Source organism: Chiroxiphia lanceolata, chromosome 6 (assembly GCF_009829145.1).
Source record: "Chiroxiphia lanceolata isolate bChiLan1 chromosome 6, bChiLan1.pri, whole genome shotgun sequence".
Classification (NCBI taxonomy): domain Eukaryota; kingdom Metazoa; phylum Chordata; class Aves; order Passeriformes; family Pipridae; genus Chiroxiphia; species Chiroxiphia lanceolata.
In genome coordinates, this window is record NC_045642.1 from 8,888,944 (window position 1) to 8,905,442 (window position 16,499).

General features: G+C 40.6%; 1 protein-coding gene across 2 annotated transcripts in view; it reads left to right on the forward strand.

Annotated features, from left to right (window-relative positions):
* Positions 1 to 512: 512 nt before the first annotated feature.
* The window catches only part of SPON1 (spondin 1), a 192,287-nt gene continuing 176,300 nt past the window's right edge, over positions 513 to 16,499 (forward strand). The window contains exons 1-2 of one of the 2 annotated variants that reach the window (XM_032691174.1): positions 513 to 1,091; positions 7,763 to 7,869. In XM_032691174.1, coding sequence (XP_032547065.1) covers positions 869 to 1,091; positions 7,763 to 7,869 — 330 coding nt within the window. In that variant the 5' untranslated portion in view covers positions 513 to 868. The remainder of the gene's footprint in view (positions 1,092 to 7,762; positions 7,870 to 16,499) is intronic. The other variant, XM_032691173.1, reaches the window with a different exon arrangement.

A 16,499-nucleotide genomic window follows, 5' to 3' on the forward strand; every position in this document is an offset into this window, starting at 1 on the left:
GCTTGGGTTTTTCCGGGTGTTGGAGCAGACCTCCCACGTTCACTGAGGTGAACTGTGTTCACAGCTGTTGTGAGTGCACTCACATAGGCTGCATCTCGGGTGTGCACAGCTGCAGGCTGATGTAGAAATGAATCTCATGTTTCTGGCGCATCCACCTCCCCATCTTTCCTCCGTGGTACCCGAGAAGCTGCAGCCGATGCTCCTCGCTTGCCAGGCGTGCAGCGAGCGAGCGGCTGTCTCGGTCCATCTGCGCTCATTTAGTTGGTAATGTTTATCATGTCTGCTGCTTTGGAGAAAGATGGGGGTGTGGAGGAGTGTCGGGAAATTCTTTGAGCCTTGTTATCCCTACAGTAACTATAGACTTTGGCAGGAATGCGGGTGATTAATTTCAGGTCTGCGGGCTCAGCCCGAGCGGCAGCAGCTCCGCGCTGGGTGTCTGGGAGACAGCAGCGTCCCCTGCTCCGCTCTTCCACCAAACCCTGTGAATTCCCTCGGCTAAGTAAACACCACCGAGCTGCTAATCACACGCTCTGAAACAAAACAGCACTTCACTTCGGGATCTGGGCAAGATCAGACTTCCCTCCCCTCCTTTCCCCTCCCCTCCCTCTCTGCCCCCTCCCTGCTTTTCCCCTCCCTCTCCCCGGCAGCCGCCGAGCCGGTCCCTCCGATCCGACCTGGCAGGCTCACGCCGGGGGCCGCTGCCGGCTGGGGCTGCCCGAGACCGCGCTGCCCTCCCTGCCTTGTCCTGCCCTGCCCTGCCCTGCCTTGTTCCTGCCCTGTCCTGTCTGTCCTGCCACCTCCCGGCCCGGCGCTCACCCTGCCCCGCTCCCGGGCACCGCCGCCCCGGCGATAAAAAGTTGCTCCGAGGATGGGAGCGCATCTGCAGCCGCTGGCCCTGCGGCTCCTGGCGCTGACTTTCCCCTTGGTGGCGAAGGGTTTTTCCGACGAAACCTTGGAGAAAGCCGCGAAATCCGAGGGATATTGCAGTCGGATCCTGCGAGCCCAAGGCACCAGGAGGGAAGGGTACAATGAATTCAGCCTCAGGGTGGAGGGCGATCCAGAATTTTACAAGCCTGGAAACAGTTACCGGGGTAAGTTGGACATCCTCTACATCCCGTGCTAACGGCGATGGCCAGGATGAGTGGCTGTGAAACTGTAACGCGTCTCTGCCTGTCATCTCTGGATCCCTCTTGGCGTGTGCGTGTGTGACTGTGTGGGTTAAGACTGGGTAATATACTCCTACGCATTACTTTGTTGGGGATGCTTTCATGACAAGTGAGAGGGAGTTGGATTTCAGTGTATCACTTTACTCCCAAACATTCCTCATTAAGAGGAATTTCCTTCCCTTTATGAATCCTCTCTGCCGGCTCAGCGCTAGCACAAGATCACAAGTTGCCGTGATACAAACGGCACTCTTCCCCCGTTTACCTACTTCTGTGGGATTTCTTCCCATCCCTTCAAAAGTAACACAGTGTACAGGAGAAGCTTTAGCATTGGGAAGGAAGAAGAAGAAACTCGGAGCTAATTGCTCTTGCCCTGAAATATGAATGTTAATGTAATGAGTTAGCATATGGGCAAACAGTGATGCAGCATGCTGCCAACTTCCCACATTTTCCACTTGCGTTTATCCCACCCCCTTTTTCTTCTGGGTAAATGAACAGATGGTTCAAACAGGAAAGAACCAGAGACAGTGCTAATGACCACTGTAAATAAGAGATGGAGGCATTCGTTCTTCCTTGAGCATGTCACATACAATCCTTGAAATGAAGTCCAAAGCACATTTCAGTGTATTTTTCTAATTAATAGGCAAAGGCAGGTTTTGGTCACTTATTCTGCCTCACTATATAATGCCTTTGGAAATAAACCTTCTTGGAATGCACTGTTAAACTTGTATTTTAAAAGCACTTGAAAAAGAATTGGGACTTTTAAAGTTCCATAACTAATGTACTTTGTAGGCGTGACTTTGGAAAAAATTTTGGGAGATTATTCCAAGTGTTTCTTCTGACCTTTCTTAGGTTCAGGATAAACAGCAATGTTTTCTAATTGCACAAACATGGAAATCTTAGTACAGATAGGGAGAAAAAAGTGTGCACGTAACATAATCATTGTGTTTTCTCAGAGGTTGAAAAATACATCTGCAGCAGTGATTTACCTGTTTTGAACACCAGTCTGTAACTATGCGTGATTTTACTTGACTTTTTTTCTCGAAAAATGTTTTATTTTAAAGTGGTGTGAGGAAATGCACATTTCCCACAAGTTGGTTAGCTGTTCCAGACATTAGGATTAGTACCTTGAGTCTGAAAGATTTCATGTTGCATGTCGGTTGGATACATCTACTAAGCAGGATAAAGATGTGTCAAGTTCTTTGATAGTGACAAATGTGAATGTTCTTTAAAAGTTTTGGAATTCACTTCTGTAAAAGCATTACTGGGTATTTTCAGTCATCTACAAAGAAGTTTCTATTGCATGGAGATGTAGGAAGAAAGAAATTCCCAGATGAATTAGCAGAACTAATTTTTGGGAGATATTAGGTCTTGACATAAGGAACTCAATTAATAAAATCACATTAGGATATTATAGCTTCTTGGAAGAGAGAAAATTACAGCTAATAGAAAAAAGTTAAAATGTAGAACGAAATATGTGCCTACATTTCTGATACTTTAGACTGAAGTATTCAGGTGGTACATTAGCCTGTGAAGATTGTGATTTAAGGACACTTCCTGAATGGTTGGAAGAACATAAGTAAACGTTACTGAAACATATACATTATCTGTGGCAGTAGTTAAAACTGACAGCATGCAGAAAGTTTTAAGAGCTCATTTTCAAAGGAACTGCTGCAGTACAACTGGAATTTTATTACTGTTTTATACAAAGGGTAGAAAATCCAACTAATGATTCAAACAATTAGATATTATGATAGGTCTACATTTTTTTTTTCAGCTGCAAATTACTATATATGCAACATGGCAAAAGACTTGCCAAGACAACCTCCTTTGCCTTGGAGCCAAATATGCCTTGTTTCCATGGCCCCTGCTTGATTTAATGCAGTCTTGATCCTTGGCACATTCCCTAGTGGGCTCTTGGAATAAACTAGTATTTTCAAGGTGGATAACATAGGAATTAACTGTACATGCAAATGCTGTACTCCCCAAAGTGTGACAGTAGAGGGTCATCCATTTATCTTGGTGATGGTCTCACTCATGGGTTGATGTGACACTTGTGTAAGACCCTCTGGCTGCAGTGGCTGGAGGAAATATCTCAGCACTCTTGCAGTGTGGGAATCAGACCAGAGTTCACAGCTGCCGTTTGTCTTTGGGGAAGTTTTTATGGCTCTCCTGCTGTTATTCACCTTTAGATCAATCAGAACCTATTTGCCTCAAGGGGAAATCTTGAGTGTATCTGTGGGTATGGACCTGTGAAGCCTTGGTTTTCCACCTCTGGAGCTGTGACAGAGAACAGTGGTCCTGAGCACTGAATAACCCCTCTGAGTGGGTATGCACCTTCCCTGGTCTGCAGACACTGGCAGCAGTAAATAAGGGCACATTCTCCTGTCTCAGATGATTAAAAGTGAGGTAGCAACAGGGCTGAGGAGCCATCCTCCTTTCCTCCCTCATGTCTAACAAAGCAACAGTGGCTATGGTCTTTGTGGTGTCTCACAGGGGAAGTGGCACGACTGATTTCTGACACCTTATTTGGGACTTCTGATGCTGTAACCTGCAAGTGGCCTTATCTGCCTGGTCGTTCAGGCTGCGAGGTTGTTGTCTCTCCCCTTGTGAAGGTAACCAAATGCATTTTTGTGGGGAAATCTTCCTGTAGTCCCAGGTTTATGGGCACACCATCCTGGGGTTGAGGTCCTCCTACCTGCTGGTTAACTTTGACCTTGATGTAGATGCTTTTGCTTCCACTGAAGGTTAAAGTTCCCATTGCACTCAAAGGCACAAGAGAGCCTTAAGTTTAGGTAGTGTTACAGGGTAATGATCCTTGAAAATACTCACTCCTGGCTTTATTGATTGTTGAGTTAGATTAATGATTCCATGAGGTTTCCATGAAAAGGTGAGGCAAGTTTAATCCCATTAAAATATAAAGACAGGATGTCCATTTCACGTGCTAACATGCAGTGGACATACTTTCCACTGTAGCATCACGAAGTTGTTATTTTGAAGAAAAAAGGGAGATTTGACCAGTTATAATCTGTAGACATACCTTCTGTGTGGATGCTGTTTCTCTTTTTAATGGAGTTTCCACTTGTGGGTCAGTTCACTTTCTCAGTCTTTGAGGAAAGGCTCTTTTAATGTGCTCTTTTGAAACTTCATTGCATTGGTTTGGGGGCTTCTCTTGTAAGGAATGTTGAGACTTTTTCTTTCCATTTCTTTCTGCCACTCAACAAGCAAATGCTTCTCTATACTTTACAAACAAGCACTCCTGCTGTAACTCTTTTAGCCATTCTCATCTTTCACAAAATATGGATAAAAGTAGATATTGAAAGTGTATTTGTTGATACTTGTGCAATGTACGGCACAGGATGTGCAGTAGTGTAGGATGTGGGAAGTCAGATTTCCTGCCTGAAACCAAAGGAGCAATTGCTTTGATCACCCCACCTTTAGCTTGGGACACTGGGGAAAGAGGAGCATGTGGAAGGTATGTGCCAAAGTGCAACTTGTAAGGTAATTAGATATTTGCTGGAGGGGATGGAAGCAGACAAAAGTAACTGCTGATATGTAATCTTCCCTTTAAAGTAAAATCCTTAACTTTGAGATTGCACTGATCTTAACTGATCTTTACAGGAAGTTCGTATTGTTCAGTGAACATTAATTAGTGTGAACACAGTGTGAGCAGTACTCAGCTGTTGTTTAAAATGGCAGAGTTTAGCCCAAGAAGGAGAACTCTCAGCTCTTTTGCAACAAAGAGCCGCTCTCTTGTGAAAACCAGATGTGGTCTGACAGCTTCCCACAGCTGCCTGTGCAGTGCGAGCCTCTGCTGTGCTGAGACACTGAGGCCAGAGCCAGTGACTCCAGAACCATCACCAGAACAAGGCTCTGCATTAGGAGTGCTTGGAGTAAACCCCTGTGCTGTGATGTTCTCAGCACGCTGCTAGTTCAGACAATTCACAGAAACCTTTTCAGCTCAGGTGTTGACCTGCGTTCTGGCCTAACTCAGGGGTGACCAAAGCACACATCCCTCTTGGTATCCTTGAGCTGAGGTTGCACAGACACTAAAATCCCATGAGTCTACTCTGCTCCTGGGGGTCTTTACCCTCCTGGCTCCTCACTTGTATCTGTGTGTCCCCAGCGCTGGCAGAAGCGCTCCCAGGTCTGCAGAGCGGCCACTCGGGGACTGGACCCAGCTGAACTCTCCAGTTGGGGTTGGCTTGTTTTACTGCTCAGCTGGATGTGTTCCCTAGCCCAGCTGAGAGCTCAGCTGCCTGGATGTGGCTGCTGTGTGAGCAGTGCAGGCTGGGGAGGGTGGGTTCACTCATGTTGGAGGAAGCATGGATTTATTCTGTGTTTAAATGACTGCAACCACAGCATGAGTATTGCTAACCTCAGGCATCCAAAAACTATGAGTCAGGCTTTGGAATTACCTTCCTCTTTTTTTTTTTTTTTTTCTCTTTTGGTGCTTCTGTTGGATTTCAGATGTCCTCTGTTTTATAGACACACGTTTGTTTAGAATATTTAGAATTTTGAAAACTGTTTGGTTTGATCTGTAAATTTGTGAGGAAAACTGTTGAGTCAGTTCACAGCTGGATTTTCTGTTTGCTTGCTTATGTATTTAACTATTTCTGGTGTCACTTTTTACTCATAGTGATTCAGACTTTTGAATTGCAAATGGTATGGAAAGATTTGTTGCGTGTACAAGACTTTTATGGCAGTTAATTTCTAAGAATTAGTGTTCAAGCAAGAGTAATATGTTTGCCCTTGTTGGGTTTAGCAGTGTGCTGTTCTCAGTTACTGCAACTGAGAGGCTGGCTGTGGGTTTTCATTTGGGTAGAGCTGCAGAAGTTTGCAAAATTAGACTCATCATACAAAATGAATTAATGAATTGGAGAAATATTTAGAAAAGTAAGCAGAAATTTTAATGATGGAATGCTCCTACTCAGTTTCTGTATATAAAATGTGAAATTTTCTTTCTCCCTCAAAATTATAATGTTTAACCTCATAATAAAATTCTATGGAATGACAACTGTGTTGAAAATCCTGAGAGCTGGGGATTATGTCAACCACTACTTGGAACTTGTGTTGGTGTTTTCAGGTCTACAGGTCTAAGCATGGCACTCTCAAAAGGTTAAAAATTGAAATGAGTCTCTCCAATCCTTTTTTCTCCACATGTAGCCAGAAAAGTTGTGTATTTGTACAGCACATCATGATTTTTAGACCCAAATATGGGTGCATAATGCTAGAAATTTTCAAATAGCCTATTTTATATTTTTCCACTACTGAATTTCTAGATCAAAGCTCTCTCGCTGTGTTCCAAATGAACTCTGGGCATATTTTGAAATACATATATTTTGAGGGCTACCTATCATTTTTAGCAAGGTGATTCATCCCCTCATGGCCTATCTGTGTGAGAGGGAGTCTATTCTGGATAATCTTCAGTGAAGCAGCACTGGTGGTTGCTGTTTGCTCATGAAAACTGTGTGTGGTCTTCAGTTTTAATTGTGCCAGTCAGAGTTGGAGAGTGTGACAATAATGTACCACCAGCAAAGCTGTCTTCAATATGCTTAAAGTAATAACTGCTTAAAAGTATTCATAGTTCAATTTTCTGTCTCTTTTCCTTTCATTCAAAAAGAATTTTCCCCTAAAATTTACCCCTGCTTCAGAAGAGGATTCTCATAAGTTGCTGAGCAATTTCAGAAGTCCTGCCTCAAAGCTCTGCCTCATTATGTCTTTCTGAAAGTGTTCAAAAGAGCCTCAGCTGACATAACTCAAGTGTTTCTGGGCGCTGCTTGGGCTGATGATGGCAAACAGAAAAATTGTACAAAGGTATCTTGCACTAGCAGAAATGAGGGATTTAATCCTGATGCTCAGCATGATAAAATCAGATCTGTCAGCATGATGTTATCTGTTCTCTCCTGGTGGATCTAATGCTGCCTTCCTGGTCAGGACAAGTGAGTGAAGAGTGTGTTTGCTGATGAGTGGGATGGTTTGGGAATCAGGGCTGGCAGCACAATCTTTAGAGGTCAGCTTTAGCCGCGAGTTTAACTTTGTATCCTGCTTTGCTCTGAGGATAAAGCGAGAAAAGGAGAGTTAAGATCCCCCATTTCCACCAGCTGGAGTGCTGTGCTGAGTGCAGCTGAGCTGAAGTGGGCAATGTGGTCATCTCCCACTGCAGTTAGAGAGACTTTCTGTGTACTAAAATCCCTGTGTCCTTGTCTGTGCTCAGAGCAGGGCAAAAGCTGAATTCAAATATTTAGGAAATGCTCCCTCACATTTAAAACAACAACAAAAAAACCCCCTAACATGTGTGCCCCCACCCCCAAACCAACAATGAAATAACCCTCTGTAGATCTGAGCAGATTATCAATCTGCTTTTAAAAACAAAAGAGCTGGAGTTATTTCACATCATGCCAGTGTTTTTCAGTTTACGTGGAAACTTGGACTGAACATTTTGTGTTCTGGTTGGCTCGGATCCGTGTTGTTAGTGAGCTAGCTTTGATTAATACCAGCTTAAAACACACACCTTTCAAGCTGTGAAATGATGTGCAAGTGGCTGATTTCACAATTAATATTATGTTTTTGGTTTTTCTCTGTTCATTGTATCTCAGTGACGCTTTCTGCTGCCACCCCTGCTTACTTTCGAGGGTTCACACTGATCGCCCTCAAGGAAGGAAAAGAAGGTGACAAAGAGGAAGACCATGCAGGAACTTTCCAGGTGAGAGAACTTTCCCTGACCTACACCTCTTGGAGTCTTCCTTACTGTGTGCTTGGCTCGAAGGGAGGTTTTACATGCACAGCAGAACGCAGACTATGCTAAAGTAAGCAAAAATATTTGTGGATGTTGACATGAGAACAACATAGCATGTTTTGTATTCCATGCAACCTGTTCAAGGGATCAAAGTACCTTGACTTCAGCTTGCCTTTCCACATTCTTGCAGTCAAAAATGAGCGTCAGTTGTTTGAACTGGAGCCTAGGACACCTGAAATTGTTGTGCAAAGTGAATATGAGAGCTGTCCTATTCACATTTTGCTTTTTGTATTTCTTTGCCTTGATATTTTTGTCCATTGACTGTGACTCTAAGAAGTGTTTACTGCAGCTGCAATGACTGTTTTTATCAGTTATAAATTAGATTCTGCTGTTTTATTTGTGCTCAGTAGTACTTTACTTAATGAACACATTCAGTAGGATGAAATGTTTATCATTATTAAAAGGATTAAAATCCAGAGTGAGGATTCACAAAATGGTATTTTCAGCTACTTCATGAAGGGAATTCTGGAAATTGAGAATATACATCATATTTAGGAAAGAAGGTAGAAATTATGGAGGTAAGTTTGATTCTCAGATGAGGTATTATCTGCTATTTAACTTTCCAAGCTTAGAAATATTGTTGAATGATATTGATTATAATTTACAGAATATATATTGATACTGATATTAATTTTAATAATGATTTCTAGATAGATTTCACTCACTTCAGAGAAGCATTTCTAGATTTTTCAAGGGAAATACTCAAAGGTTGTAATTTAGATGACCTACGAGGAGACAGAAATAACTTAGCATGTCTTACCGAAGCTTCTTCTGTATTTTTATATATTTATATTTTTATATAAATATGGTGCACAAACTCAATAACTAACAGCCCTGTTTTCCTATTGAGTTTGCTTAGAGGCCTCTGTCCAGTTTTCATACATTTCATAAGAAAATCTAGAATAAATGAGAACTTACTTGATGTTGGAATAATTCCATCTTCCTCAAAATGAAATAATTTCCTAGTATTATTTGGGAGAAATCTACTTAATATGAACTTCTTAATAAAGTTGGGGTTTTTTTTAAGAACAAGAGAGCATTGAAGGATCAGCTACTGTTTAGAAATAGAAATGGTGGTGCTTCATCTATTTTAAAAGAAACTTGTCACCATTAATTTTCTCATTTCAGTTCTTAATGTCTCTATGGCTAATGGGGAAAAAAATTGGCCTGAGTTTTGCCTTTATGTCAAATTTGCAGTGAGACACTCACTAAGCTTTGCTGAAGTACAGAGGAATTTTAAACTTAACAGAGTGGGAAGCAAATGGAAATTTGAAAAAAAAAAAAAGCCCCATGGATCTCAGTTGAGGGAAGGTTGTTTAATTAGCTTTATTGTATGGATGGCAATCTGAACTTGGTGTTCTAATTTTGCAGGTGGGAGTTTCAAAGTTTATGCATAACTAAATTTGTGTATCTGTGGCAGAAATAGCCCTTGCTGTGCTCATCCCACATTAGCACAATTAACTGAACTTTATTCAGATGGTGTCTGCTTGTTCTGCCATTGTGGATACAAACATAAGATTCTTATTTAAATATCCAAAGAATACTTGCAGTCATAAGTACTTATGTCCTTTGTATCATGGCTAGAGAAGATATTAGAAGAAAAAGATATTTAGTTCAAGGGCTTGCGCTGCATTTCTATTCTAAAGTGAAAATCCTAAGGATGGCTAGACAGCTGTGCAGAGTAAGGAAAAAAACTGTGTGTACAGTAACTTGCATGCCACTTGCAGTTATGTTTTTCCTGGGCTCAGATGGAGCATATGTTACTCAAGGAGTTACCTAAGTGGAACAGAATGCGGTGAAAACTCCTCAATAGTGACAAGAGGCTAAATGCTGCTTCTGGACTACAGATATAGGCCTCTGCCTCCATGAGGAGAAATAGATGCTGTTAAAATTGATGCCTAAAGAAAATTCAGGGAGGGGAAAAAAAACTCCGAGGCAAATTAGTTTTGGAGGTGAGATAAGGAAAGGGTTTTAATTTGTGTCTCTGAGGCATAAGGTTACAAGATGTGAGCATACCCCCATGTGCAGATGGTACAGTTTATAACACTGCTTGTCCAATCCCAGGTTCTGTCCACCCACTGGCTCTTGCCCTGGACCACCCTCGACCCATCCCTGGGGAATTGAGGCGAGGGTCTTTTTGGGACCCTTTCTTCATCAATCATCCTCTTCTTCAGAGCACAAAGGGTACATGGTCACTCAGAGTCTGACTGTACTCTGCGGTTTAGGCTAAGATACAAGTGTTCTCCAAACAAAATAGGCCTACCTTGGCAAGAGACTAAACATTTCTACTGGAATTCAGGGGGTAGAATTGATATGGGGAGCATGGAATGGGGTAATAGGGTTGGGGAATGTGTGTAGCTACTATGCTAAGGGTAAGGGAATAAAGGCTGCTCCTTCTAAATCTATTGGTACTATATAACTACTTATAAAGCCTATAAAAATTAGAAAAATCAAAAAACTAGATGGACCTTAAGGCATCAAATAATAGCCAAAACTAAGCCCTTTACGAAGCAAGTGCTTTATTCACATTAGAAAATTTTGCAGCATAACCAAGATAGAAAGAAATGAAAGTTGACCAAATAAGGCATATGCTTTCCCTCCATGACTTAGAGACTGTAAACCACCTGATTTTTCAAGCCTGTGAGTGCCACTTCCAAGTTATGAAGTATGATTTACAGAGTCTTTCGTGGAGAGAACCTGAATCCACAGTATGCCCTGAGGGTAAGATCCCCCCGGAGCCGCGGCTTCTGTTTTGCACAGCTATTGAGTGTTAAACTGGTCGGGGGTGTAGCGTCTCAAAGTACTGCAGAGGAGCGTGTGCTGGAGCAGCAAGGTGTTAAATGAAGACTAACACCTGAGTTTTTGGCACAGACATGGTAGGCTTAGGCTGGGAAAACATTGTTTACGGGGGTCACAGTCGAGCTGCAGCAGGTTGTGGTGCAGCCCGTTGCAAAGGCTGGACCTGCAGGGGCTCTGCTCTGCCTTTTACAACCTCCTCGTGGCTCATTTGCTCTTGGATGACTCTGCAAGTCAGCAGGTATGGTCAATCTTCATTAGTCATCAAGCTACAGGGTCTTGATCCTATAAATACCACAGCTGTTAAAATTCTGGGTGGGACAGGTTTCTGTATTGTTTTTGGTTAACTCAATACTTGCCATCAAGTAGAGACATTTAGAGAAGTGTAGCTTGGACTCCACCATTCTAAATTTATTTTCCTCTGAGACAGTTGAGGCTTTAAAATCTGATTTTACTCATGTTTGTTTATTTAATGCAGCCAAACTTCTTTTTCTGTGTCCTTGTAGTACACACAGGGCACAATTCAGCTTTAAAATAAATCACATTGTCTCTCACAAACACTCAAGCATACGTTAAATAGCCGAATTAAATATGGCTGGGGAATTCAAGATGCCAAATTCAGTCACAGAAGTTTGGGAATGTAATGAAACAGCTCTTACTTATGCCAGTGGTAATTGTACAACTCAGGGGTGCAGTGAGGCACTCTGAAAGCTTTGGGTATTGTGTCCCATTGGCCTCTTTACACAAGCCATTCCCAACTGTTGTCATGCAGACCGCTGGTCCTTCTCTTTCCTAATGTTTAGCAACAATCTGCAAATTGTTTCGAAGGCGAATTATACTCAAGGGCAACAATCAGGCGCTGATTGACTATACAACACTATCTATACAGGGTATTTTAATCAACATCTCTATGCAATGTAATAGATTCAGTCTGATAAATAATGTAGAATAATAGAGATTTAGTGCTGAACCTCATCTCATCTATCTTCCTTGTTCTCTGAGGAAGGATAAATATTCCAGGAAAATTCTTAGTGGATGTTTTGTGAGTCTCTTCGGAAGTGTTCAACAACAACAACAACAAATTCATCTCTCCAAGTGGCCTGTTTAAACCCTTCAATAAATTATATTTTATAGAAAATTTAAGGACAACTTTGTAGAGCCCTTACTAGCATCTAAACTGAGTCTTCACTAATAGTGGTTAAATTGCTCTCTTAGGAGATTGTCTTCCTAAACTTAGAACTTTCTTGATACTTTATGAAACAGGTATTCTGAAGTTTCCTTTAGTCTTCCTCCAATTCCACACACTCTTTATCTTTTCCTTATTAATAATTCTACATTTTCATTGTAGGGTATCTTCTTTCAATTGTGCTATTTCTGCAGTTAAGCTGAGATTTCAGTCTTATGTTCCTCAGAATTGTACACAGTAGTCAGTCTGGACCCTCAGCATAAAATCATATGGAATTTGGATACAGTAATCCTTTGGAGTGCCATTGTCTTTAGGCAGAATCCTGTAAGTGTATGCAATTTGCCTTTATTGCTGGAGCATCTGAGTATTGCTCAGGAGGTGCCTGATAAAAGTCCTAAATCCTTCCCTGTAGGTATTGCTGCCTTCGTCCAGATTCCATATTTTCCGTCTTTACATTTTATTCCTATTAAGGGTAGAGTTTCATTCAATTTATCAAGGGAGTTCTGAACTACAATTCTGTCCTTGAAAATGCTGTTAATTCTCCCAAAAATTGGTGCTTTGTGAACATACCTGATGATTAAACACTCAATATGACATATCTTGTGAAAACATGACCTGCTTTTCTCATGTACAGTGGTAAACAGAGTCATGAAGACTCAAAATTAGACACCTTTTTGTCTTGCCTTGGCATAATCACTTGTTAGATCCTTATGCTATGTAAACTATGTTTGTGATAGTTTAGTGTTAAATGCCTTCATCACAGCAGTGTTCCTGGATGTGTCCTTTTGACTTTTTTAGCTCTAGAATGAATCAAGAAATTCTTGGTTTAGGTGACTGAATTTAACGACTCACTGGTGCAAAACCAATGTAAGAACCTAAGCAGGTGCAGCAGTAGAAAGGGTGAAGGTTTCATTGAAAATGTGGCTTTTATAAAGCTAGAGATGTGTGCTAAAGAAGAAAATATTTGAGGAAAATTGGAGTAACAGTGAACTAAGTAAGGCAAGTGGTTCTTTATCAGAACTCCCCCTTCTCAAGGTTTACCCTGAAACAATAGCCCAAACATTGCTTTTGTTTTTGAACACGTGCTGACTATGACCCTCATTCTATGTTGTTTAGTTGACTGATGTGTTTAGCAAGGCATTGAGATTAAAGGGCATTTTTACAACCTCTTAGGAAAACAGTTCCTCAAACGCTGTGTTTCAGCATTTTGTAGGAATCTTACCTCTTCTTAAGCAGTTGATGCAGTGCTTTTTGAAAGCTGCAGTCTCAAAGGGCTTTTAGCCATGTTGGATGATTTATTTCTTGTATTTATAAGCAAAGTTTTTTAATAGTTTTTAAAAGAATTAATGACCACAATTATTTATTAAGTTTTTTATATTAAAAATTAAGGTATACCTATGAAATATTGAAGTTGCATTTGGCCTGTATGTTTGGTTTTTTAACCTTGTATACCAATATAAACTCATCAGGTTACTTAGTAAAGAGTTTATTCTGAGGTGCATCAAGTGATGTAGTTTTGTTTAACAGGTGTTCAGAACTTAGAACTATTTTGCTCTTGTTTGCATTCTATATGTTCCCTTTCCCAGCATCTCATCACTGAAACAGACTCTGTCATCTTACTGCATGAAAGCATATGGAAGTAATGATCCAAAACTATAATTGTGGGAGTATGTTAAATATGAAAGAATCAGAACATGCCAGGTATATAATTTGGAGACTGAGCAGGTGGACGTGAATTCTGAGTCTGTAAAATTTAAGTCTCCTGTTCTTTTGTATTTGAAAGAATAATCCTGAATATTCTTTCTATCAGAATCGTTGCAAACATTATACTAGGCATAAAAAAATTATATATTTTATAATGGTAAGTCAAACTCTAGTTCACTTTTCCTGCAGAGTGGAATTTATTGACCCTGGTGAAAATTTTCACATACCTTTTTAGAACTCCAAGTTCCCTATCTTGATATTCAGGGATTGTATATGAGATTTAAAAAAACCCAACAACAAAAAAACCCAAACAAAAAACAAACAAAAGAACCCCAAAATGTGTTTGCTGCTGCCAGTTCTAGCTTTGACTGGAAAATGTGAACCCTTTGTATGGGATTAAATAGAAATGTCTCTGATACACTGGAGAAACCTCAACCTGAACCATTTACTGGCAAGGTTTCAGTTAAAGAATGGTCTCAGGGGATAGTTATGCCTTGCTTCAGACAATAAAAGATAATTTAAGAGAGTGATGATCACCAGGAACTTGCAGAACAGAAAGAGCTCTGATAGTCATTATTTGCTACTGATAAGGCTGTCAAAAAAGTAAACTAGATTCCGGACATGTAGGGTTTTTTTTTTTTTTTTTTTTTGCATTTTTCCTTTATAATTATTTTGTGGTTTCAGCTTGTGTTGTGAATAAGGAAAAAAAATTTACCTTGTAACATTTTCCAGTTTTTTGCATGTACCAAACTTGGTTTGTTACACCTTGGGAACTCCCTCAATTCATTGCATATATAGCTGCTATGTCTTTTAGAATTAACGATCCAAACCATGAAATTTCACTGCCAAAATCAGAAAATATACAAAAATTCTGAATACTATTCTGTTATTATTTTATTACAGTGGAATTTTGAACTACTAGATAACACGTGTACAAAGAGGAAACAGATATTAAATTATATTTCCTTGCAATGTAACTTAGTTCACTACTGAATGAAAAAGGGTTTTGGTTTCTTAGCCTGGCCTCGCCCTTCTGTTATTGACTTGCTTATCTCAACTCTGCTTGTTTTCATGGAGCTTCCTGGTTTATCATGTATTAGGGAAGGAACCAAGAGGCTTTCTGTGAAAGCCCCCTGAGAAATGGGGGGCTCAGACTCTCCCACCGTGGATGCTGGGGGGGGATGCGAGTCAGCAGGTACGAGGCAGGGGAAGACCAGATGTAAGGAAGACAGGCTGTGATTGCTCAGAGAAGGCTATGCACTCTCCACTCTTGGAGATTGGGAAGATTTGCCTGGATACAAGTGTTTGTACTCCAGTAATATATTTTGACCACTGAATTTATGACCAGGTGCCAGCACATGCACAGTCTCTAGCACAGACAGGGTCCAGTGCAGTTATACTCAGTCTGTAGCGTGAGACATCTACAAATATCCCTGTGTGTGGGCATTTGAATCAAGCTGAATGAGTTCATAACCACTGATTTCATACTGAAAAACTTACCTATATGTACCTTTGTGCTAAAGATTCATACCCTTAGGGCTCAGAGCAGAGACCTCATTCCTCCAGCCCCTCTTTGATATAGGGAATACTGACATTGATGGAAGCCTAATTGTGTAACGCTAAATCCCTCTCAGCCACCTTAACTTTAAATATGCTGGAGTGCCTTTTCTAAAAGTTTTCTTGCTGTGTTATTACCATCACTTTAAAAACTTCTTTTATTGTTTTTAATTTTAGTTATTTTGTCTTTAGTTTCTGTTCTGACATTTTTTTTTTCTTTGCCCTTTCCCTGACTCTCTGCTTGGCTATGGAAAAGATCATCTAGCTTCTGGCCATATAATAATTAGTCCTGTTTTTTTTTGTTTAATCTAATCTTATTTATTATCTTTATTTTTTTACATTTGTTGGGGAAATGCTTTTTCTTGAGAATGACTTCAAATGATGATTGCGTCACAGTAAGAGCTTATGTTTTTTGGAAAGGGTTATGCCTAAACAAATATTTAATTTGTTGATGATTCAAGTTCTGTTTTCAGAAGACACAACCAAAACACAAACCAAAGAAACCCTCTAAAAACCCTAAAACCAAAACCAGGAAATATGTCTCTTGAGATAGGTCAGCTAAAACTCCAGACACCTTTTCATATCCAAGGTTTATCAGAGTCAGGTTATCTCAAGTGTAACTTCTGCCCTGCCTTGGAGACTGCTAATGCATGCAGAGCCAAACTATGTCATGGTAAAATATCAGAATTGCTTAATTAAATCTCCTGTTAAAGAACATTATCTTTTACTTTATTCTGTTTCTTGGATTAAACTGCAAGACTTCCTGGTTCTAAGAAGCCTCCAAAGACACTCATTAGAGAATTTTGTCCTGGAATTTGACACTGACACTTAACAAATAAATCCTCAAGAGAGGAAATTATGCTGAAAACACTGTCCCTTTCTGCCTTGGAGACTCCAGTCTGCTCAACAGACACATCAATGTTCAGATTCCCATCCCTTTTGAGGCTTAGGACCACTTGATGCTTTACGAGCGTTCTCTTTTCATGTCTTGTTTCCAGTCTTGAAGCCAGTTTTGCTTTTGCAATTGTTTCATTCAGAGCCAAAGTCTGGATCTTGGAACCGCAGATCCTGTTAACTCTGTTTTGTCAGTCAGTAAAAGCTGCGTGTTCTTCCCCAGGCAGTGTTTAACAGGACACATCTATCTCAGTGACTCTGAAGGGATTTATTTCAAATATCCCTTTTTTCCAGCCCAGGTAATCTGCCTAACTCATTGTTATTCCACTCTCAGATAGTCTTTCTTCAGATGATGACACCTAGGCTGTGAAATTTTGGTAAAGACATTTAACCCCTCTGG